General features: G+C 36.9%; 1 protein-coding gene across 1 annotated transcript; it reads left to right on the top strand.

The window, feature by feature from the left end:
- Nucleotides 1–11,884: 11,884 nt before the first annotated feature.
- LOC113295822 (nacrein-like protein M) lies at nt 11,885–15,864 on the top strand. The gene is made up of 3 exons (XM_026544153.1): nt 11,885–11,894; nt 14,858–15,033; nt 15,394–15,864. The coding sequence occupies exons 1-3, from the start codon at nt 11,885–11,887 to the stop codon at nt 15,862–15,864; spliced, it is 657 nt and encodes a 218-aa protein (XP_026399938.1).
- The last annotated feature ends 4,986 nt before the right edge of the window (nt 15,865–20,850 follow it).

Genomic DNA, 20,850 nt, shown 5'->3' with positions numbered 1-20,850 from the left:
AAGAAGATGAAGAGCATACTTTGCTTGAGACATGAAAAGACTAGAATCATTTTTCTTGACTTCCAGACCCATTGATAGGGTAATGTGCTTGCAGATTAGTTATGTGCTCCTCACAGTAAGACTTAGAGTTACTTGTTAACAGAATATCATCAACATAGACAAGAATAATGGTGATTATTGAGCATGATGTTTGAACAAATAAAGATGAGTCTGCAAAAGATGGCTTGAAATTGTAGGATAAGAGAACTTGTTGGAGCTGGTCATACCAAGATCTAGGAGCTTGCTTTAGGCCATATAGAGACTTGTGAAGTTTGCACACATAGGTAGGAAGCTCAGGATCAATGAAACTAAAAGGCTGGGTCATATGTACTTCTTCTGAGAGATGTCCATGCAAGAAAGCGTTGCTTACATCTAGTTGAGCAATGTACCAGTTGTAGTTGACTGCAAGAGAAAGAATAACCCTAATTGTAGTTGGTTTGGCTACAGGGCTGAAAGTTTCAGAGAAATCAATCCCTTCATGTTGATGAAATCCTTTTGCAACAAGTTTGTCTTTGAATTTATCTATAGATCCATCAGGATTATGCTTAACCCTGAACACCCACTTGCAGCCTACAACATTTTGTGAAGGCTGAGGTGGTACTAAAGACCAAGTACCTGCAGTTTGCAAAGCATTAAATTATGCATGTATAGGTAGTCTCTATTCAGGACACTTTAGATCTTGGGATACACAAGCTGGTAATGAAGGACTTTGATACTTTAGCAAGGTTGCAGATAAAGTGTATTTAGTGGAGTATTGCTTCTTTTTAAAGATACCAGATTTACCCCTTGTAATCATAGTATGATTGTTATTAACTTGAGGTGCATAGTAAGTGTCTGGTGATATAGGAGAGTTAGTTGGTGGTGCGGGAGAAGTAGCTGGTGGTGCAGAATGACTAATTGTGCTTGTAGAGGTTGCAGGAACACTGTAGAAGTATCAGCTGGAGTAACTGTAGAGAAGTCCTTAGTAGTAGTAATAATGTGAGAAGCAGGAGGAAGAACTTATTTAAGAGGATACACAGCTTCTTAAAAAACCACATGTCTAGAGACATAGACTTTACAAATAGAAATATCTAAGCACCTATAGCCTTTATGATTAATTCATTTAGTTTCGGCTATATGATTGCATCTAAAAAGTTTATATGTGTTTTCTTTTGGTCATGAAGTGTCTCTATGGAAATTTCATTAGGATCCCACTAGTTTTCGTACCTTTGCTAATTTTATTGACAAAAAGGGGAGAATTAATGTGTAGTTCACAGTACAAATACAAATGGTTTTCAGATCATTATGTAAGGGGGAGTGGTTTTCATGTGAGATGAAGTATTGACTAAGGGGGAGTGATACATATTACCATAGTATTGTTGTCAAAGTTGTGATATAATTACTTTGACACTGTGTAACAATGATTGAGAGCTTTTGTTTTCTCATTATTATGGCTACGGATCTTCAACAGCGATGACGCTGATTTGAATATATTTGGAATCATTGGAGTACTTGGAAGTGACGAAGATTTTGAGTAATGTTGAAGAACCAAGGAGATCATGCATGTGGAAGAGAAGCTGCAAAGTTTATTTATTTTATATTCCATATGTATTGATAGTTTTGTCACTAAAATTGAAAAAGGGGGAGATTGTTAGAGCGTCGAACTCGCAAGCGTTGCTATCTCAAGCTTGTTTGTCAAGTTTAGTTGCCAAAACTATAAGTCTTGATTTCTAGTCTACTTATAGCTAAGTCTCGGACTAAGATAGAAAGTGTAGTTGAGCTCTAGACTCCACGGCGTTCATCATGCAAATAAGAAGAACTACTCAAGGAACTGGTGGATCTTCATCGACTAAAAGGTATGTGGAGACTTGAACTTATCTATCACTCAAAAGTTTATCTACTCTATCTCCTATCTTGAGACAAAAGTCGTATTGCTATATAGACTTCGATTATACACATTTGTTATTTTGAGCCGAGTTTATCTCGCTTATCTATTTCTCGAAATATGTGTTGGTAAGCTTTCTCTTTGGCCAAGTTCATCTTTACAAGTGACGAAAGTCATGTTGATTATTTCAATATCTTGAAAATCGCTTTGATGAAAAATAGTGTGTGAATAACCTCTATTTAACATCCTCTAAGAATGTTTCAATAGTTGAAATGAGAGTTTAGAATATATAACCTTGAAAGGATATAAACATTGTATGTGAACTCATACTTGTGTAAGTCCAAAATCCTTGAACTAAAGTATGCGTACTTTTCTGTTCAGGATGTCCGGAAGCTAAGTCCGCGTACCCGTATGCATACTGCCGGAAGTTCACATCCCGTGAATTTCTGCTGGAGTATGTGAACTTAAAACAAACTCAATCCGGGTACTTAAGTACGTGTACCAGTATGCATACTTGAGTGGGTTATTTTCTAAAAACGGTTTATTCGTGAACTAAGACTTATATAAATGTAGGATCATAATCTCGCAGCAATAATGTCTCAGCGAAATTATCAACAACACAACAGCGTCGCAAAACAATTTCAGAAACGATATAATAAACGACGTCAGCTAAAAGAAAGATATGATGGTCCTGCGAAAATTAGAGAGTTTGCGAGATTAACATTTGTAAGGTTGCGAGAATATCGCAAGCCATATCCGAAAATAAAGGACAAATTAGATGTCATCCACTATGTATTTCCTTATAAATAGTCGTTCAGTTGTAAAGGAGGAGAGAGATCTTTTTTGAGTCAGAAACAAGTAAATAGGAGAGAGAAAATCTAGAGCAGTGGTTATTCTTGATTCCTTTATCTTTTCTTGTAAGATTGTTCAAAGATTCATCAATTAGATGTCATCCACTATGTATTTCCTTATAAATAGTCGTTCAGTTGTAAAGGAGGAGAGAGATCTTTTTTGAGTCAGAAACAAGTAAATAGGAGAGAGAAAATCTAGAGCAGTGGTTATTCTTGATTCCTTTATCTTTTCTTGTAAGATTGTTCAAAGATTCATCAATAAAATTAAGATTATTAATCTAAAATGAGTTGAGTGTTAATAAAATCATATGAGGGTTGTAGTGTAGGATTTCCTGCAACTACATAATGGCGCTAGAAACAGGGACGTGAAGATCGAAAGTTGAAGATTGTTGTTGAGATTGTTCAAATCAAGAAAGTGATTAAAATAAATCAGTGAACCAGTTAAAAGAAAAATGATTAGAGTCAATGAAAATGACAAAAGATTGGAGTGTAATATGATAACAAAAACAATGATTGATGAGTTCCATGAAAACATTAAAGGAAGAATACATAAACGAAATTTTGAAGGAAGGAAGGTTATGGCAGTACAAAAGACATCATCCTTGAAAGATTGGGAAAAGCAAAAAATCACATTCATGGCGGCAGAAATACCAAAAGAAAATTTGAACCATACATCTCCATTGGTCATTACAGTGCCTATTACGCGAAAAGAGAAGGGGACAACAACAAAATCCACGGAAGAACGGATATTGAACAGAACTTTAGTCGATACAGGAAGTTCAGTAGATATAATATTTTATCATGCATTCAGGGGAATGGGATTTAAAGATGAAGAAATGTCCAGTTCAACATATCTTGTTCATGGCTTTGGAAAATCCACAACAAAACCTAAAGGAGAAATAGTGGTACGAATTCCACTAGGAGAGATCGAAACACATGTGACACTATGCGTGGTGGATATGGAATCGCCATATAATATGTTGCTAGGAAGACCATGGATACATGCGATAAAAGCTGTAGTATCAATGTTACATCAATGTATTAAATTCCCCACACCGAATGGAATAGGTAAAATTAAAGGAGATGTTGACAATGCGAAATTATGTCATCAAATTGAAGTAAAGCACTATGAAGGACAAGCAAAAAGGAAAAAATTTCGCAGAAAGTTGGCAAAGGAGGCAAAGAAAGAAGAAGAATTTAGAGTATACATGATAAGGGCAAAAAAAGGCAGGGGAATACCCAGCGAAATTTCGGAAGAAGGACATGTGAAAACAATAAAAGAACCAACACCAATGGGAGAATCCGAGTCCAGTTACACTGCCGCAGAACCAACAAAAGAAGTAAACGTTGGGACTATGGAAGAACCTATAATATTGAGAATTGGAACCAAGATGGATGTAGAAGAAGAAGAAACAACTGTTAACCTTTTGCGAGAATATAAAGACGTTTTCACAGGGAGCATGGATGAGATACCGGGAATAGATCCATAAATTGCATGTCACAAGTTGGAGATTAACAAGAATGTGAGACCATTTAAACAAAGAATAAGAAAAATCGCAACAGCATACCATTCCCAAATAGAAGAAGAACTACAGAAAATGCTTGATGCAAGAATTATAAGAGAATCTAAATACCCAGAATGGATAGCGAATATGGTCATTGTCCCAAAGAAAAACAAAGGAATAAGGATTTGCGTAGATTTCCCTGATTTAAACAAAGCTTGTCCTAAAGATAGTTTTCCGTTACCAGATATTCCTCAAATGGTGGAATCCGCAGCGGGAAATGATAGGGTATCGTCTTTAGATGGGTACAAAGGGTATAACCAAATCCCTGTCGCTGAAGAAGATCAAGAACATACTGCTTCCTTCGCTCCTAGAGGTTTATATTGTTACACGAAAATGCCATTTGGTTTGCGAAATGCGGGAGCGACATACCAAAGAATGGTAGAGAAGGTATTCGCAGGATACATAAAACATTAGAAGTATACGTGGACGACATGTTAGTAAAGAGTAAAGAAGCCAAAGACCATGTACATGACCTGAGGGAGATTTTTGAACAAATGCGGCGGTACAACATTAAATTGAATCCTGAGAAGTGTACTATTGGAGTTGCATCGGGAAAAATTTTAGGCTACATTGTATCAAAAGAAGGAATACAGGTTGATCCAGAAAAAGTGCAAGCAATTCTTGACATGCCAACACCAGCAACGATAAAAGATGTACATAAATTGAATGGACTTCTAGCTTCCCTGGGGAGATTCATCTCGCGATCATCAGACAAATGCAAATATTTTTTCGATATATGGTGGTTTTTCAAAATGGTTGTAGTAATAGTGGTAAAACTGGGTCTTTTCAGACTTGTGAAGAAAATAATTTTTTAGATTTAAATTAAAAATAAAAGATAAAACAAATTCACAATTCAAAATTATGTAAATATTATGGAAAGACCAGGGTTTAGGATTTCACCATTCACCAAAATTCATGTGATTCAATAATAATTATTATCATGCAATTCTAGACATTATAATTCAAATCAAAAGTAATTGTGATTCTAATCATTGCCTAAATCAGATTTTCAAAACATCCATTGTTAATCGCAAGCATGAAATATCAAAAGCAATAAACCAAGCATATTTCATCAAGAGAAAACACAATTAATTAATAAAAATCATTTATTCAATTTTCATTCGGTGCAATTAATCATAAAAGGATTGCATAAATGAATTTAAATGAATTTTACCATATAACTTTTGGAAGAATGGCTTCCTCCATCACCCCTGGGATTGGGTTTATCTCCTCATCCCAAAAACACACCCACAAGATAAATTCATGGCTAAAATAGGTGTTTTTATTGATGTATATAAGATGAAACTGGAATTAGCAACGCTGTAGAAGTGTTACAGCGTTACTGTTACAAAGGGGTAAGTGCTATTGAAGACTGTTGTAAACGAACGACACTGGTATTGTTATTTAAGACTGCTAAAGAACGTCTGACTATGTGAGTCTGTTCTTCGTGTTCTTGAATCTCTTCAATGGCAGCAGCAGCAGCATCACTGTCTTCTCTGTAATCGCTTCTCCTCGGCTCTCCTGGACTCTAAACTCTCTCCTAAGTTTTTCTAAACCTTCTATGATGAAAACACAGCTATTTATAGCTATCCAACTCCTTAGAAACTCGATCAAATCCGAGAATAATCTCATTATTCTTCTCGGGCAGTTTGGAGAAAAATCACTTTCCTGTTGATTCACGTGATTCTGTTGGCTATTCTCTCGTATCCAAACTATTCTCTGACTTGGAATGAACTGAATTGGTATATATCCACGCAAGAATATCCGATAAATCTCTCTGACCAATCCCAAACCCTAAACAGAGAAGTCGTATCTTGTTGGGACTTTGATCAATTATTCCGACTTATCCAGCCCAATTGGATGGGTCTAGACGATTGCATTAGGCCTGTTATGTCTTCTAGAGTCCGTAGGTACCAAATACACCCGTTTAATCTCCTCAGAACTCGCTAAGAATTCAACTCCAAAACTGTTGTCGCTGCAGCCAATTCTTCCCGCCAATTTCTGTTTTGAATTTTGAAGATGACCTCCCCCTATCCAGTTCTGGTGTCCCTTTAGTACATGCCCTGAAATGGAGTGCCTCTTATCCAAATTAGGGATGCCTTTAGCAATTCTTCTGGGATGTTTTCTGCACTTTTTCAGGGTTCCTCCGGGGTATTTCCGGTACACTATCAACGGCAATCCAAGGGCCACATTTTTAGCCAATTTTGCCGCAAAGCCTTATTTATCCAAAAACACCTACAAAAGCATAAAAGACCATAATAAGTACAAAATCGAGCACTAATAATATATACAAATGAGATATATTAGACACATAAATGTGTCTATCAATATACTCAAGAAGGGTGCGAAATTCAAATGGACTGATGAATGCGAAAAGGATTTTCAAGGGATCAAAGAACACCTTATGAATACAACCATTTTACAAAAAGCAGAATCAGGAGAGGAATTATTGATCTATCTTGCGACGACGTCGCATGCATTAAGTGTTGTGTTATTCCGAATAGACGCAGGAGTGGAGAAACCCATTTATTACATTAGCAAAACTTTTAATACTGCCGAGAAGAATTACTCAAAGATTGAGAAGTTGATCTTAGCATTAGTTTATGCATCATTTAAGCTCCGCATATATTTTCAAGCGCACAAGATAAGGGTATTAACGAAAGTACCAATTGAATCAGTGATGAAGAATTCTAAAAGATCAGGAAGAGTGGAGAGATGGAATGCACAAGTAGGCCATTTTGATATTAAATATGAAATTTTGTCTTCACCAAAATCACAAGTTGTTGCAGATTTCTTGGCAGAATTTCCTTTAGAAGAAAACGAAGCGGTAGAAGAAATGATGGATATAGAAGAAGAACACGGAGATCCAAAAGATTTATTATCAGAACCAAATATATGGGAGATATTGGTAGATGAATCATCAAATGGAGAAGGCAATGGAGTTGGAATTGTTTTAATTTCACCATAAGGAGTAAAGATGGCTTTTTCATTCAGATTGGAATTCGCGTCCACTTAATAACGAAACGGAATATGAAGCTGTGATACATGCCTTAAAATTCGCAATAGAAATGAAAATAGAAAATGCCAAGATCACTAGTGATTCGCAGCTAGTTATTCGCCAAATAAAGGGAGAATATACTACAAATGAACCATCCTTAAAGAAATACAAGAAGCTCATTGAAGAATTGTCAGCAAAAATCCCAAAAATAAAATGGAGGCACATTTCAAGGAAGGATAACAGACTCGCAGACGCTTTTGCTTTCATCTCAAGTATGATGACAGATCCAACTGTGAGATGCATAAAAATACAAACACTCCTGTCACCATCAATCAATAAAGAAGAAGAAGAAGTGGATGTGATGATAATAGACGGTGAAGAAGAAGAACAAACGAACAATATCGCAGATTGGAGAACGAAATTTCATGCATATTTGGCGAAAGGAGAAACACCAAGAAATAGATTGGAAACACACAAGTTAAAAAGCCGCGCAACAAATTACGAATTAAGAGATGGGCTGCTATACCGAAAATCCTTTAATGGACCATCACTCAGATGTTTAACACGAGAGGAAGGAGAAAAAGTGCTAAAAATGTTACATAGCGGGATGCTGGCAATCATAGCGGGGAAGATCTTTGGCACATAGAGCAAAAATGCAAGGCTATTACTGGCCATACATGCACGAAGATGCAAAACAAATATCAAGACGTTGCGAAGATTGTCAGCGCATGGAAAGAAAATACATGCACCTGGAGCACCATTGTCATCTTCAACCAGTGTGTGGCCTTTTGGAAAGTGGGGCTTAGATATTGTGGGGCCATTTTTACCAGGTTCTGGACAAAGAAGATACTTAATAGTCGCAACAGATTATTTCACAAAATGGACAGAAGTGAAGGCAGTACAGCATATTCGCGACAAAGATATCTTTACATTCATATTCGAAAATATCATTTGCAGATTCGGAATTCCTGCGCAGTTGGTATCTGATAATGGGAAACAGTTTGAAGGACAGAACATAGAAATGTTACTTAATGCATTTAAGATAAAATGTGGAAAGTCTACTCCTTTGTATCCACAAGCTAATGGGCAGGTAGAAGCAACAAACAAAACAATGCAGATATATTAAAGAAGAAATTGGAAGGACATCACAGAGCATGGTGCGAACAAGTACATAATGCAGTATGGGCTTATAATACAACTAGAAGAGAAGCTACTGGAATGTCACCTTTTTGTTTAACATACGGAGTTGAAGGTGTTACCAACAGAAGTTGTTATTCCGACAACAAAGAGAGAAGCTTGGGAGAAAAATCTTAGTGCGGGTTTGATCTTAAACAAACTTGATGAATTAGAAGAAAGAAGAGAAAAAGCTTTACAACATATGGAGAATTATCAGCGAAGATTAGCCCGAGAATATAATAAACGTGTCAAAGTACGCGAATTCAACCAGGAGATTTAGTTCTGAGAGACACCAATATATCAGCGAGAAAATGGTGGAAAATTAGCGAAAAAAAATGGGATGGACCTTACATCATTAAGGAGATAGTTGGAACAGAGCTTATAGATTAATGGATCCAGAAGGTAGAGATGTTGGTCATAGACTTGACAGACCATGGAACAGGTTGTACTTAAAAAGATATTATCCGTAAGAAGCTTTGAGAAGTTATGGATTCTGAAAGAATAATTGCAAGATTATTCATATCAAAACAAGATCATGATGTGCGAAACTTTCGCAGAGATAATCAAGAACAATGACATAAAAGAAAGGGGCGAACCTTTATGGCGTACACCCTAGTTCGCGAATAAAATTTCGCAAGAGGCAAATGTAAGACCTAAAGTACGTCATATAAGGGGGTACCTGTTGCATGGCTCAGGGAAAGGCTACACCGCCACCGGAACCTGAGTCATGGAGATTTGGGGTCAATAAAGCCCATCCGGGAGAGGCACCTTGGATTCTCAGCTTAAGCATATGACTTAGGTTGGGCGACTAAGGTAATAAGGACTCTCCCAAGGAGTGCAATCTGATCAAGGCGCGAGGTACACGGTTGAGTCAAGAGTGCCAGGGGCGTTTGAAGCGTACCTTGCCATTCTTGACAAGTCTTGGCTTATACTGCACTCGGCCTGAAGAAAACCCCACTTAGGGTGCAGTCTCGTAACCATAAGCCCTATAGGTAAAAGGGATAAGAGGCTGCGAAAACAACTGGTTGTTGTTAAGACTGGATGGGAGGAGCTAACCTTGTATGGTAGAAGTACGCCTCCTTGAAGGGGCAACCAGGGGGAGATAAGGGCGGCACCCTCCATTAGGGAGCTGATAAGTGTCTTAAGACGCAAATGTCATGAGGCTTTTTATTCGCAAGGGTATTAAGGCTTGTCATATTTGTGCAACAATCCTGAAGAGGCAATAATACAAAAGAAAAAGATAAGACGAGATCAATGGGTTTTCGCATGAAAGTGCGAAGACGTCCTGCGATTTCGTCGCAAGACGGCAATGTCATGGGGCTTTATTTTCGCAAGAATATTTAGGCCTGTCATATTGTCGCAACATTCCTGAAGAGGCCATAATACAAAAGAAAAAGTTAAGGCAAGATCAATGGGTTTTTGCATGAAAGTGCAAGGACGTCCTGCGATTTTGTCGCAATGACAAGAGGTGGCATAATAAGACCTTTAATTAGGAAGGCAAAATAAGACCACATGATAAAAAAAATATTTATAAGTATTCATAACAGATTATTTTTCGAAGAAAGATAATGAGAGGCAAGTATGGGAATCAATAAACAAGAAACATTATCTTTCTCACCAGCAAAATACTAAAAGGGAAAATTGATTCCAAAGTTGGTTGAAGAATATTATTCGCAAAAAAGTAATAATGATAGATAAGAAGCTCATGCCAATATTAATTCCAGTAGAAGGAGATAATAGACGTTCTTCGCCAATGTTCTCATTATCGCAAGCTTCTCCTTCATTTGATTCTGATCTTCGCCTTGATTAGCACCTTGATTTCGCCAGCAATTGCTTCTTCAGAAGAGATTTCTTTTTCATTCTCATTTTGATTAACACCAGCAGATGCTTCCTTAGAAGGAATTCTTCTTCATCTTCCAAGAGATTATCCTCTGCACCACTTTCGTAATCATAATCACTATCAGCAGGACGAGGAACTTCATCATCATCTACTTCCAAAGGTTCGATTGATGTAGGAGGAAGAGATTTAGACAAAATATATTTACAGGACTTCAGCCCGGAGATGAACTTGACGAAGAAGTGCTCTCTGATGATTCCTATCTTGAATATCCTTAAAGTAAGCAAGATAATCAAGTCTTCTTTCTGCTCGGTCGCGAGAACTAGTAAGGACAGAGACAAGTAATGCATTTTCTTTGCGAATTTTGGCATATTTAGCCTCCAAAGCAGAAATGGAGGAATGATTCTTCTCAGACTCTGCGAAAGGTAAAATACAAAATTTCAATAAGATGAAAACTCAAAAAGATATGACAAAGAAAAGATAGTTAAGGCAGCCAAACTATTATGACTACCTTCCTTTTGCGAAATAAGATGTTGAATCAAATTCAGACAACTATTCTCCCAACGGCCCATCGCATCATCAAATTTATCTCCAACTAAACCTTTAAGTCGAGACTGAAGATTTTTCTCTTTAGAAATAAGAAAGGCATTTTTCTTCGCAAGAGAAGAATAAGATTCTTCTAATATGGAATATTGTTCTTTAAGTTGATTCTCCTTTACACTTAAAGCTATTCTACCTTGAATGAGTGTACTTTTTTCAGCAATAGATGACTCTGTCACTTCTTTAAGTTCATTTCTCAAAGAGCGAAGAGATTGTTCTTGGTCATCACATACTTTCTGAAGAATGCTAAGTTGTTGCGAACATATCGCCATCTTGTTTAAACAAGATCGCTTCTCTTGAGATAAGGTTTTATTCTCATCTGATAAAGTTTTCATCCCTAAATTAGCTTTAGTTAAAGAATAAGAAAGGCGAGATATTTCATTACTTAATAAATCTTGCTTCTGAACTAATTGGGTATTTTCATTGGTAAGATTATTTATATGATCAAGAGAATATGAATAAAGGTTATGTAATTGGTTATATTGATCCATCAAAATCTCTTTATCAACACGGGCTTCTTCAACAACAGGTTCAAATTGATATCTCTCCATTATTCGTTTCTGGTTTAAGGATTAACATGCGAAAGAGGGATTTCAAGGATAATTAAATATGGGAAGGAAAAAACCATTAGAAAGGCAAATTGAAGACACATATAAGAAAATCATATCTCTCAATTCATCATTCTTCTTGCGAAGGTTGTCACGATCCAGCAAAACATTCTGAAGCTTTTGATTTTCGAGGCGAAGAGCATTACACTCTTTTTCCAAAGCTGTTTGCGAAGCAGCTCTGTCAGAACCGAAATACTTACTCAGAATTTCGCAAATACTAGACTTGACAGGATCAATGGAAGACTTCTTTCCATCATCTAGGACTTCAGACAAAACTTTGAAAGCAATATCTATTCCTTCCACGGTTTCTTTCGAAAAGGGAAGAGGCTCGGGTGGAAAACTAGCGATGATAGAAGGTTGAGAAACATTATCAATGGGAAGAGAAGAAGTTTCATTCGCAGAAGGATCAATAATGGGGGTTTCAATCATTGAAAAGTCAGTTGAAGAAATGAAGTCTGAGGCAGCTTTTTCGCGAATTGGAGATGATGGTTTATCTTGCGAAGATGTCGCAGGAGATTTATAAGAGATAAGTAAGTGGAATGGAACAGAGGTTTCAACAGTTTTAAGGTGGCGAGATTTCTTAAGAGGTTTATTGACATCCTTATCACCCCGCGAATTACAATCTAGATAAGAAACAGAGGCAACAATATTGTTATTAGAAAAGAATAATGTTTCTTATTACCTTCTGATTCGCAGACTTTCTTTTATGCACAACAATCTTATGCTGCGGTTTGGGAATATTAGGGTTCTGAACCGTGAATTTAGTGTTGGAGGCGCTTTTGCTGAAATAACAAGAGTATGGGAATCACATAAACAACATCAAATAACGCAGTAAGCAAGATCAATTTCAGCAAAACCCATAGGAAAGAAAAAATAAAACTAACCTTGATGAATCCATGGAAAACACTAGCAGGAAGATTAATTTGAAGAAAATTACGAATGATTAAGATCTACAGAGGAAATAGTATGAAGATGAAGGAGAACTTAAAAAGATTGAAAGAAGAAGAAAGAAGAAAAGTTGCAATAACAGAATTTGCAGAAGAACGATGAAGTTGCAGAGAAAATAAAAAGAAATAAAAAGAGAGTGAGAAAGAGTATATATAGAGGGAATTTTTCCTCGAAACATAAACACGATTAATACGGCAAGATATAAGCGGTTAAAAAGCAACAGTTACAAAAGACGTGTCAAAAAATAGATGGGAAAAAGGATACGTGTGATAAATGCAGAATATGAAATGATGGATAATTGCGGGATTTCTCACATCATTCTCTACTTCGCAGAGAAGATATGAGAAGAGGCAAGATGTAGGATCATAATCTCGTAGCAATAATGTCTCAGCGAAATTATCAACAACACAATACAACAGCGTCGCAGAACAATTTTCAGAAACGATATAATAAACGACGTCAGCTAAAAGAAAGATATGATGGTCCTGCGAAAATTAGAGAGTTTGCGAGATTAACATTTGTAAGGATGCGAGAATATCGCAATCCATATCCGAAAATAAAGGACGGATTAGCTGTCATCCACTATGTATTTCCTTATAAATAGTCGTTCAGTTGTAAAGGAGGAGAGAGATCTTTTTTGAGTCAGAAACAAGTAAATATGAGAGAGAAAATCTAGAGCAGTGGTTATTCTTGATTCCTTTATCTTTTCTTGTAAGATTGTTCAAAGATTCATCAATAAAATTAAGATTATTAATCTAAAATGAGTTGAGTGTTAATAAAATCATATGAGGGGTGTAGTGTAGTATTTCCTGCAACTACAATAAACTAAGGAATGCATATTTGCAAACCGTGGATATAATGTTCATGAATTGATTCGAGTGAATCAAAATCGTTTTTGTTTCGATTGTGTCTTATATACTTCTATGAGATCTAAGCAATTGAACAACTTTCTAACTAGTTCTTATGAGTCATTTGAACTAGTTATTGTGAAGATGAATAAGGTTAATATGAAAGTGCTCATATGGCTAACCATTGGTTAACTACTGTTGAACCAACTAGGTGTACACGTTTAGGTACGGTTACACAAACCTAAATGAACGTGCATTTCATTTGTGTATAACAAGCTAAGATTCGATCTAACGGTTGAAAGATATTAGCTTGAATATAATCAGGTTTTCATCTGACGGTGAATATTGAATGCTTTGTTACCAAGGTAGCATTGATTGCAAACCCATTTGAAGACTATATAAAGGAGAACTCTAGCAACTGGGAAACCTAATCCATACACCTAATTTGTGATACTAGTTGTATAAGCTAGATTCTATTCTCCTTTAACCTTAGGTTTCTACCGAGACCCTGTAGGTTAACGACTTGAAGACTCCATTGGTATTGTGAAGCCAGACCCAACTATTTTCTCTGTAGTTGCGTGATCTGATCTTGCTGTTTCTATCGTATTGAGTACAATTATAAAATTGGCTCGAGATTAATTTCTCTGATAGGCAAGATAAATAAGTAGTCACAAACATCTTCGTTTCATCGTTTGTGATTCCACAATATCTTGTTTCGCTAGTCGATTAAGATTATTGTGAGGTGATTGATATTTCTAGGTTGTTCTTCGGGAATATAAGTCTGGTATATCAATTGGTTCCTGTTCCTTGATTTATCAAAAGATAGAACAAAACTTATAGGTATTTCTGTGGAAGACAGATTTATCTATTCCTGTAGACTTTTCTGTATGATACAAATTTTTTTATTAAAGTCTTCGACTTTGGGTCCTAGCAACTCTTAGTTGTGGGTGAGATCAGCTAAGGGAATCAAGTGCGCAGTATCCTGCTGGGATCAGAGACGTAAGGAGCGCAAATGTACCTTGGATCGGTGTGAGATTGATTGGGGTTCAACTACAGTCCAGACTGAAGTTAGCTTGTAGTTGGATAGTGTCTGTAGTGGCTTAATACAGTGTGTGTTCAATCTGGACTAAGTCCCGGGGTTTTTCTGCATTTGCAGTTTCCTCGTTAACAAAACTTCTGGTGTCTGTGTTATTTCTTTTCCGCATTATATTTTGTTATATAATTGAAATATCACAGGTTGTGTGTTGAATCGATCAATTGGTAAATCCAACCTTTGGTTATTGATTGAAATTGATTGATCCTTGAACATTGGTCTTGGGTACCGTTCGAGTTAATATCTCTTGTATTCAATTAGACTCGCATATTTCTATTTGCTAGAGTAAGTATTGAATCGAGAAATTGAGAAATAACTCCTTGATATACTTTTCTTAAGATTGAGTCTGACTGTCTAGTTGATTCTCTTGAAAGTATATTGGAGTTAGTCCATACAGATCGTTGAACGAAATATTGGGTGAGGTTGTTAGACACCCACTTTTTCAATGGTAATGGTGGTGGTGGTGGTGGTAATGGTGGTTTTGGTCGAGGTGATGGTGGTGGTGGTGATGATGATGATAATGATGATGAGAAGGAGGAGGATGGAAATAATGGTGGTGGTGGTGAAGAGCAGGAGGAGCGGGATGAAGGTAATGATGGTAATGGTGTTGGTGGAGGTGATGATGATGATGATGAGGAGGAAGTAATGATGGTAATGGTGGTGGTGATGATGAGGTGGTTGCCTCGCACCCTCGGACGGCACCGGCGGTATAGGCGGAGCCTAAATCCACAATTGCACCCAGAGCGAGACACATTCCCGCCTAACATTTGCAGCCGGAACGTCTTCGCAGTGGGAAAGCTAGAGGAGAACCTAGTGATGGCTGCAAAGTTCTATTTGGATATCCCGGAACGTGGGCTCGCACCATCTATGAGACAATCGTAACAATCTCAACTTTGCTTGTTATTTGATTTGTTGATGTGCACTTTCTAAATATTTTTTTTATATTTACTTGTTTTTCTTTTGTAGGATCATAAGAAAGCCGTACGCCTTTTTAGGCGGCAATCTTCTTATGTGAAAATGAACATGTGGCCGCTAGAAGGTGAATGTGCAAGAGTCAAAGAGATTGTTGAAAACTCTGGTTTGTATAATGTCGTTCTGAACTCTGTGGTTGCATATGATAAGGTCGCAATATCAAGTTTATATGAGAGGTATTACGGTGAAGTCGATACATTCAAATTCCCTTTTGGCGAGATGGCATTGACTCCTAATAATGCAGACCATATATTAGGGTTGCAGGTCGAAGGAAAATCCACCAATGACAAGTTCAAGAAAAGGCTTACTTGGAAAGAAATTTATGCATTGACAAAGAATTTGTTTGGCTGGGATGAAGAGACGACAAATGGCCTTTCCGTGAAGGGAAATAAATACCCGAAGAAAGAGAACAAACTTTTAGAGATTAGGAAGATGTATGCTGGGTCGAAGATCAGAGACGGATAAAATGGTGACCTCCTCTCTGAGATGGAAATTCGTGCTACGACGGCTGCATATTTGTTGTACGTCCTTGCATCGGTTATATTTCCCGACAGCAAAGGTAACAGGGTCAGCGTCAACCTTCTTTAGCTTTTGGATCCCTTGGAAGAGGTGAATAGGTACTCTTACCGTCATAGTAACACATTTGAATGTGAAGCTTGCGAAGGAATCTCAGGAACAAACTCCTCAAATTAATGGGAATTTGTCTCTACTCCAGGTAATTGGATCGATGTAAGTTGTTTGCTTTATGTATGTTTTTTTCATTGATTTTTCTTTTTAATATTTATTGGATTGTTTTAATTTTTGTATGGTGTCAATATAAGTATGGATATACGATCATTTCCCCTTATTATTCAAAGATAATGAAGACGTCAAACTCAACCTAGATTGGAGCAATCCTAAACCAAGAGGAACCCGATACTTGTTCACTGGGTCTCAGGATAAGGAACAAAAGGACGTTTTGCTAGAAATGCGCCAAAAATTGGATAACATCACAGCTTAAGAGGTAATCTTATCCGTATAAGAATGATAGAGTTGGCACAATGGAAGATGTCGTGTATTACCATGGCCCTCTGTTTTACCCTTACGGATTTTCAATGTATAATTCGATGAGAATCATGCGTCAGCTTGGGTATATTCAAGATTCACCCAATGAGGATATGTACCACCATTCAAGCACAAGATAGACGAATGAGAGGCTAACGCGTCATACATGAAGTTGGTTTACGACCCAATTTCTGAGATCAAGCATTGAAATGATAGACACAATTACAGAAGCAACGTAAACATCAGTCTTTGGGAGCATGTGAATGAAGGTCACGAGGCAACACCATATTACTTTCAATGGTACGAAGGCTTCTCTCATGGTTGGGTGATATGGAAAGATCTTGTTGGCGGTCGGAGGATCAAGAAAGCATCTTACTCTGCTTCTACCCTGACACTAGAGATGATTCTACCATTCTTCAGCTTGTTGTAAGTATTTATTTGTAATTGCGTTATTCATATACATACAATTATAAGTTTGTTAATGTGTTAATCTATATTGGTATATGAATGCAAATAGAGGAAACGAATGAAGATTTTCATTAAGGGATTGTGTTGCTCGGCTGACAAGGGCGAGGTATTGGAACCTGAGAGACAACGTCGGTTGGCTGATTGCTGCTCACACATTGAGCATCCAGAGGCGAAGAAAATGTAGGATGATCTAAATCGTCAAAGTTAGAGGACCCGCAAAATAGCTAGACAACTAAGACAAGAACGTGCTGATCAATGTGAAGGAATCCAAGGTGAGGAAAGCCAAGAGGAAAAGGGAGATGGTGATTCTCAACGAGGTAGTGGAAGTTGATAGACGCATTTATGTGTCTATTTTGTTCTCAATTTTCTGTATTGTTAGACTCGATTAAGTACTTTTGTGTTATTTTGTGTTCTTGTAGATGTTTTTAGAGAAATAAGCTCTTGCGGCGATATTGGCTCAAAAAGTGGTGTTTTATACCCCAGGATAGAGTACCAAAGGCACCCCAGAAATGCACCGGAAGCGTCCCAGAAATGTGCCCGAGGAATCCAGAAAAATTACTAATTCCATCCCAATTGCTAAAGGGACCCCAGGGATGGATTAGGGGGAGGTCACTTTCTTCCCAGAATTTGAAAATAATATTTGGCGGGAAAATTTCTTTATGTACTGGCAGATTTTCCAATCGATTTTTGAAGGTGTTTTAAGGTGATTAAATCGCTGAAACTTAATGGGTATATGTGATATTTATATAAGAAGATATTTTGGTGGTTGGGATCGATCAAATTTGGCCAGATAATCGATTCTCGATTAAAACAGGAAAGAAGAGATATCGGTTAAACTTGGAAAGAAAATTACGTGAAGATGCTGCATGGGTTGTGGAAATTAAGTGCAGATATTCTCCTAGGTTGCGTATCAACATATTGTGGAAATTTTCAAGACAATTAACGCATGCATAGAAAGAAAATAGGAAATTATTCCCAAGAATAATTTTCCTTTACTGTGAAGATTTTGAGGAATTAATGGAGAGATTTGATGCGCCTAAAATGTATAAATAGTAGCTACATGAGTCCTGGAAGGGTTGTCGAGAGTTTGGGGTCGAGAGGAGAGCTCAGGAGGCGTGAATCAAGAGTTTTCAGAACTCTGTTGCTGCTGCTCCTGCTGCTCGTGAAGAACAGGGAAACGGCGACGGTTTATTCATCCGTCGTAACAGTTTCTTCAACTGGATTGCAACGTTTATCTTCATTGTAACAGTTTCTTCATCCTCGTTTGCAACATTTATCTTCAGATTTGTAACGATTATCTTCAGCATAACAGTTGAGACTTGAAACAGTCGGTCTGTAACGCATATACGCTGTTGCAGATTTCCTGTTTCATTGTTTTCTCTTCTTGTAAATACGAATTGAGCTTAATAAAATATTTTGAGAGGTATTTCACCATGATGAGCTAAACCCAACATTGGGACAACGGAGGAGGCGATTTTCGTCAGTCTGGTAAATTTAATTTATTCTTTTTATGACTTTTGCATTGATTTAAAATTGAAAAAATGATTTTGATTAATTAGTTATCATTTTATTTGATGCGGCATGCTTGCTTAAATGTTTGATGTCACATGCTTACGATTTATAACTAATATTCTGAGAATCTATATTGGCAAAATAAGAGTCCGTACATTTTATGTTTTGAGCGATAATTGTTAAGGATAAATAAAATGTACCATATGCATGAGAATTGACCATGTCCTTAGTCCCAGTAACTCTCTACCAATTTGTCAATACATTTGTATATATATTTATTTTCTAAAAAAAATTTATCCTTCACAAGTCCGAGAGTTTGTACCTCATTACTACAACCCCACGAAAAATCATTAATCAGAAGTCAAGGTCATCGTAAGAGAAGCCAGACATCAGGTAGTCAGGGAAGTCAGCGAGGCCTAGGTGGAGGTCGTGGTCATGGGTGATGAGATGTTCTTATAATTTTTTAAAGTACGGTCTTTATTGTAGACTTGAATTTATGTTTTTATGTTTTTTTGCTTTTTGTTTGATACAACTATCTACGGATGTTGGTGCTACGGGTTTGGTTTGAATGGTTTATTAAAACTTTGTTGCTTTCATTAATATGTTAGAAGTTGTTCTTTAAAAATCAGTGTTATTGTTATTCGTATGTAGACGACAACCCATACCCTAAAAAGCTAAAATATATGATCCAACATAAGCGTTGTCATCTTATAATTTATCAGACTAACGACTCCAAACCTGGCAGTCTATTCAATACTGAATCACAACAAAAGTCGTTAGGTTATTTATATAGCAGACTAACGACCCTACGCAAAAATTAGCAATGGGAGACATGTTTTTTTTTCATCATTATAATTTTTTCCATTTATTTGGAACCAAATGACGACACCTTACCAAATAAGAGTCGTATATTAAAGAGCTTTATCTCTTTCTCAATATAATCAGTAAATCAACGAGATAGAAATCCGTGGGACTGATTGATATGAGAATAACGCAGATGGTACCAAAGACCAATGCCCGAGTGTCAATCAAGTCATATCTAACAAACAAAATCGAATTTATCAACTATGATTGAACTACGGACAACCTGTGATATTTCAATTATATAAACAAATATATTGCGGAAAAGAAATAACATAAACACCAGGAAACAAATTTAACGAGGAAACCGCAAATGCAGAAAAACCCCTGGACCTAGTCCAGATTTGAACACCACACTGTATTAAGCCGCTACAGAATCTAACCTACTACAACTTAACTTCGGACTGGAATGTAGTTGAGCCATAACCAAGTCTCAAACCGATTAAGGTACATTCGTGTTCCTTACGCCTCTTGAATCCCAGTAGGACTCTGCGCACCTGATTCCCTTAGCTGATCTCACCCGTAACTAAGAGTTGCTACGACCAAAAGTCAAAGATATATAAAAAAATCTTTCTCCCACGGATAAGTGTATTCTCGTTGTTGTTTCTCTCTTTAGATAAATCAAGGTGAACAAGAAATTCAACTAATAATCCGGTCTTATACTCCCAAAGAGCAGCCTAGAAATATTAGTCACCTTACAATAACCTAACTGATTAACAGAAGAACTTATTGCGGAATCTGAAAACGCGGAGATATAACAACCACACCCAATATTTCGTTTGACAATCTATATGGACTAAACTCCAATATATTTCCGAGAGCACCAACTTAAAAGTGAAACTCAATCAAGAATTATTTCAAAGAGATTTATGTCTTTCTAAATACAATCAGCAAATCAAACAGATAAAAATTCGTGAGCCTGATTGAAGTAATAATAACTTGGACGGTACCAAAGACAAACGCCCAAGTGTTAATCAAGTTATATCCAACAAACAAGGTCGGATTTATCAACTGTAATTGAACTACGCACAACCTGTGATATTTCAATTATATAAACAAATATAATGCGGAAAACAAATAACACAGACACCAGAAATTTTGTTAACGAGGAAACCCCAAATGCAGAAAAACCCTGGGACCAGTCCATATTTGAACACCAAAATGTATTAAGCTGCTACATATTCTAGCCTACTACAAGTTAACTTCCGACTGGAATGTAGTTGATCCCTAACCAAGTCTCACACCGATTAAGGTACAGTCGTTTTCCTTACGCCTCTAGAACCACGCCGGCCTCTGCACACTTCTTTAAAAGAAGATCTCTAAACTGTCTTGTGATCAAAGAAACTGAGTTGTCCATATCTTCATCTGATGATTCAGTCTCAATAGGATCAACCACAGAGTTACCAACACTTTTACTTTTATCAAGTAATTCAGTGTTCTTTTGTGCTTTGAACGCAATATCCTTTCCAGTTTTGGATATATGCTCATGATCAAAGATCTTTAACTTTCCAACAAGAGTATTCCTGGAAAGTGTTTCAAGGTTATTTCCCTCAACGATGGCATGTT

Source organism: Papaver somniferum, chromosome 7, assembly GCF_003573695.1.
Source record: "Papaver somniferum cultivar HN1 chromosome 7, ASM357369v1, whole genome shotgun sequence".
Taxonomy (NCBI): domain Eukaryota; kingdom Viridiplantae; phylum Streptophyta; class Magnoliopsida; order Ranunculales; family Papaveraceae; genus Papaver; species Papaver somniferum.
This window is presented reverse-complemented; position numbering and strand designations above follow the sequence as displayed.

Bases quoted from the DNA above. Each gene is read 5' to 3' on its own strand.
- LOC113295822 (XM_026544153.1), top strand. The intron at 15,034-15,393 runs GTTGGTGGAGGT...TTTCTTTTGTAG, and splicing joins AAGGTAATGATGGTAATGGT to GATCATAAGAAAGCCGTACG.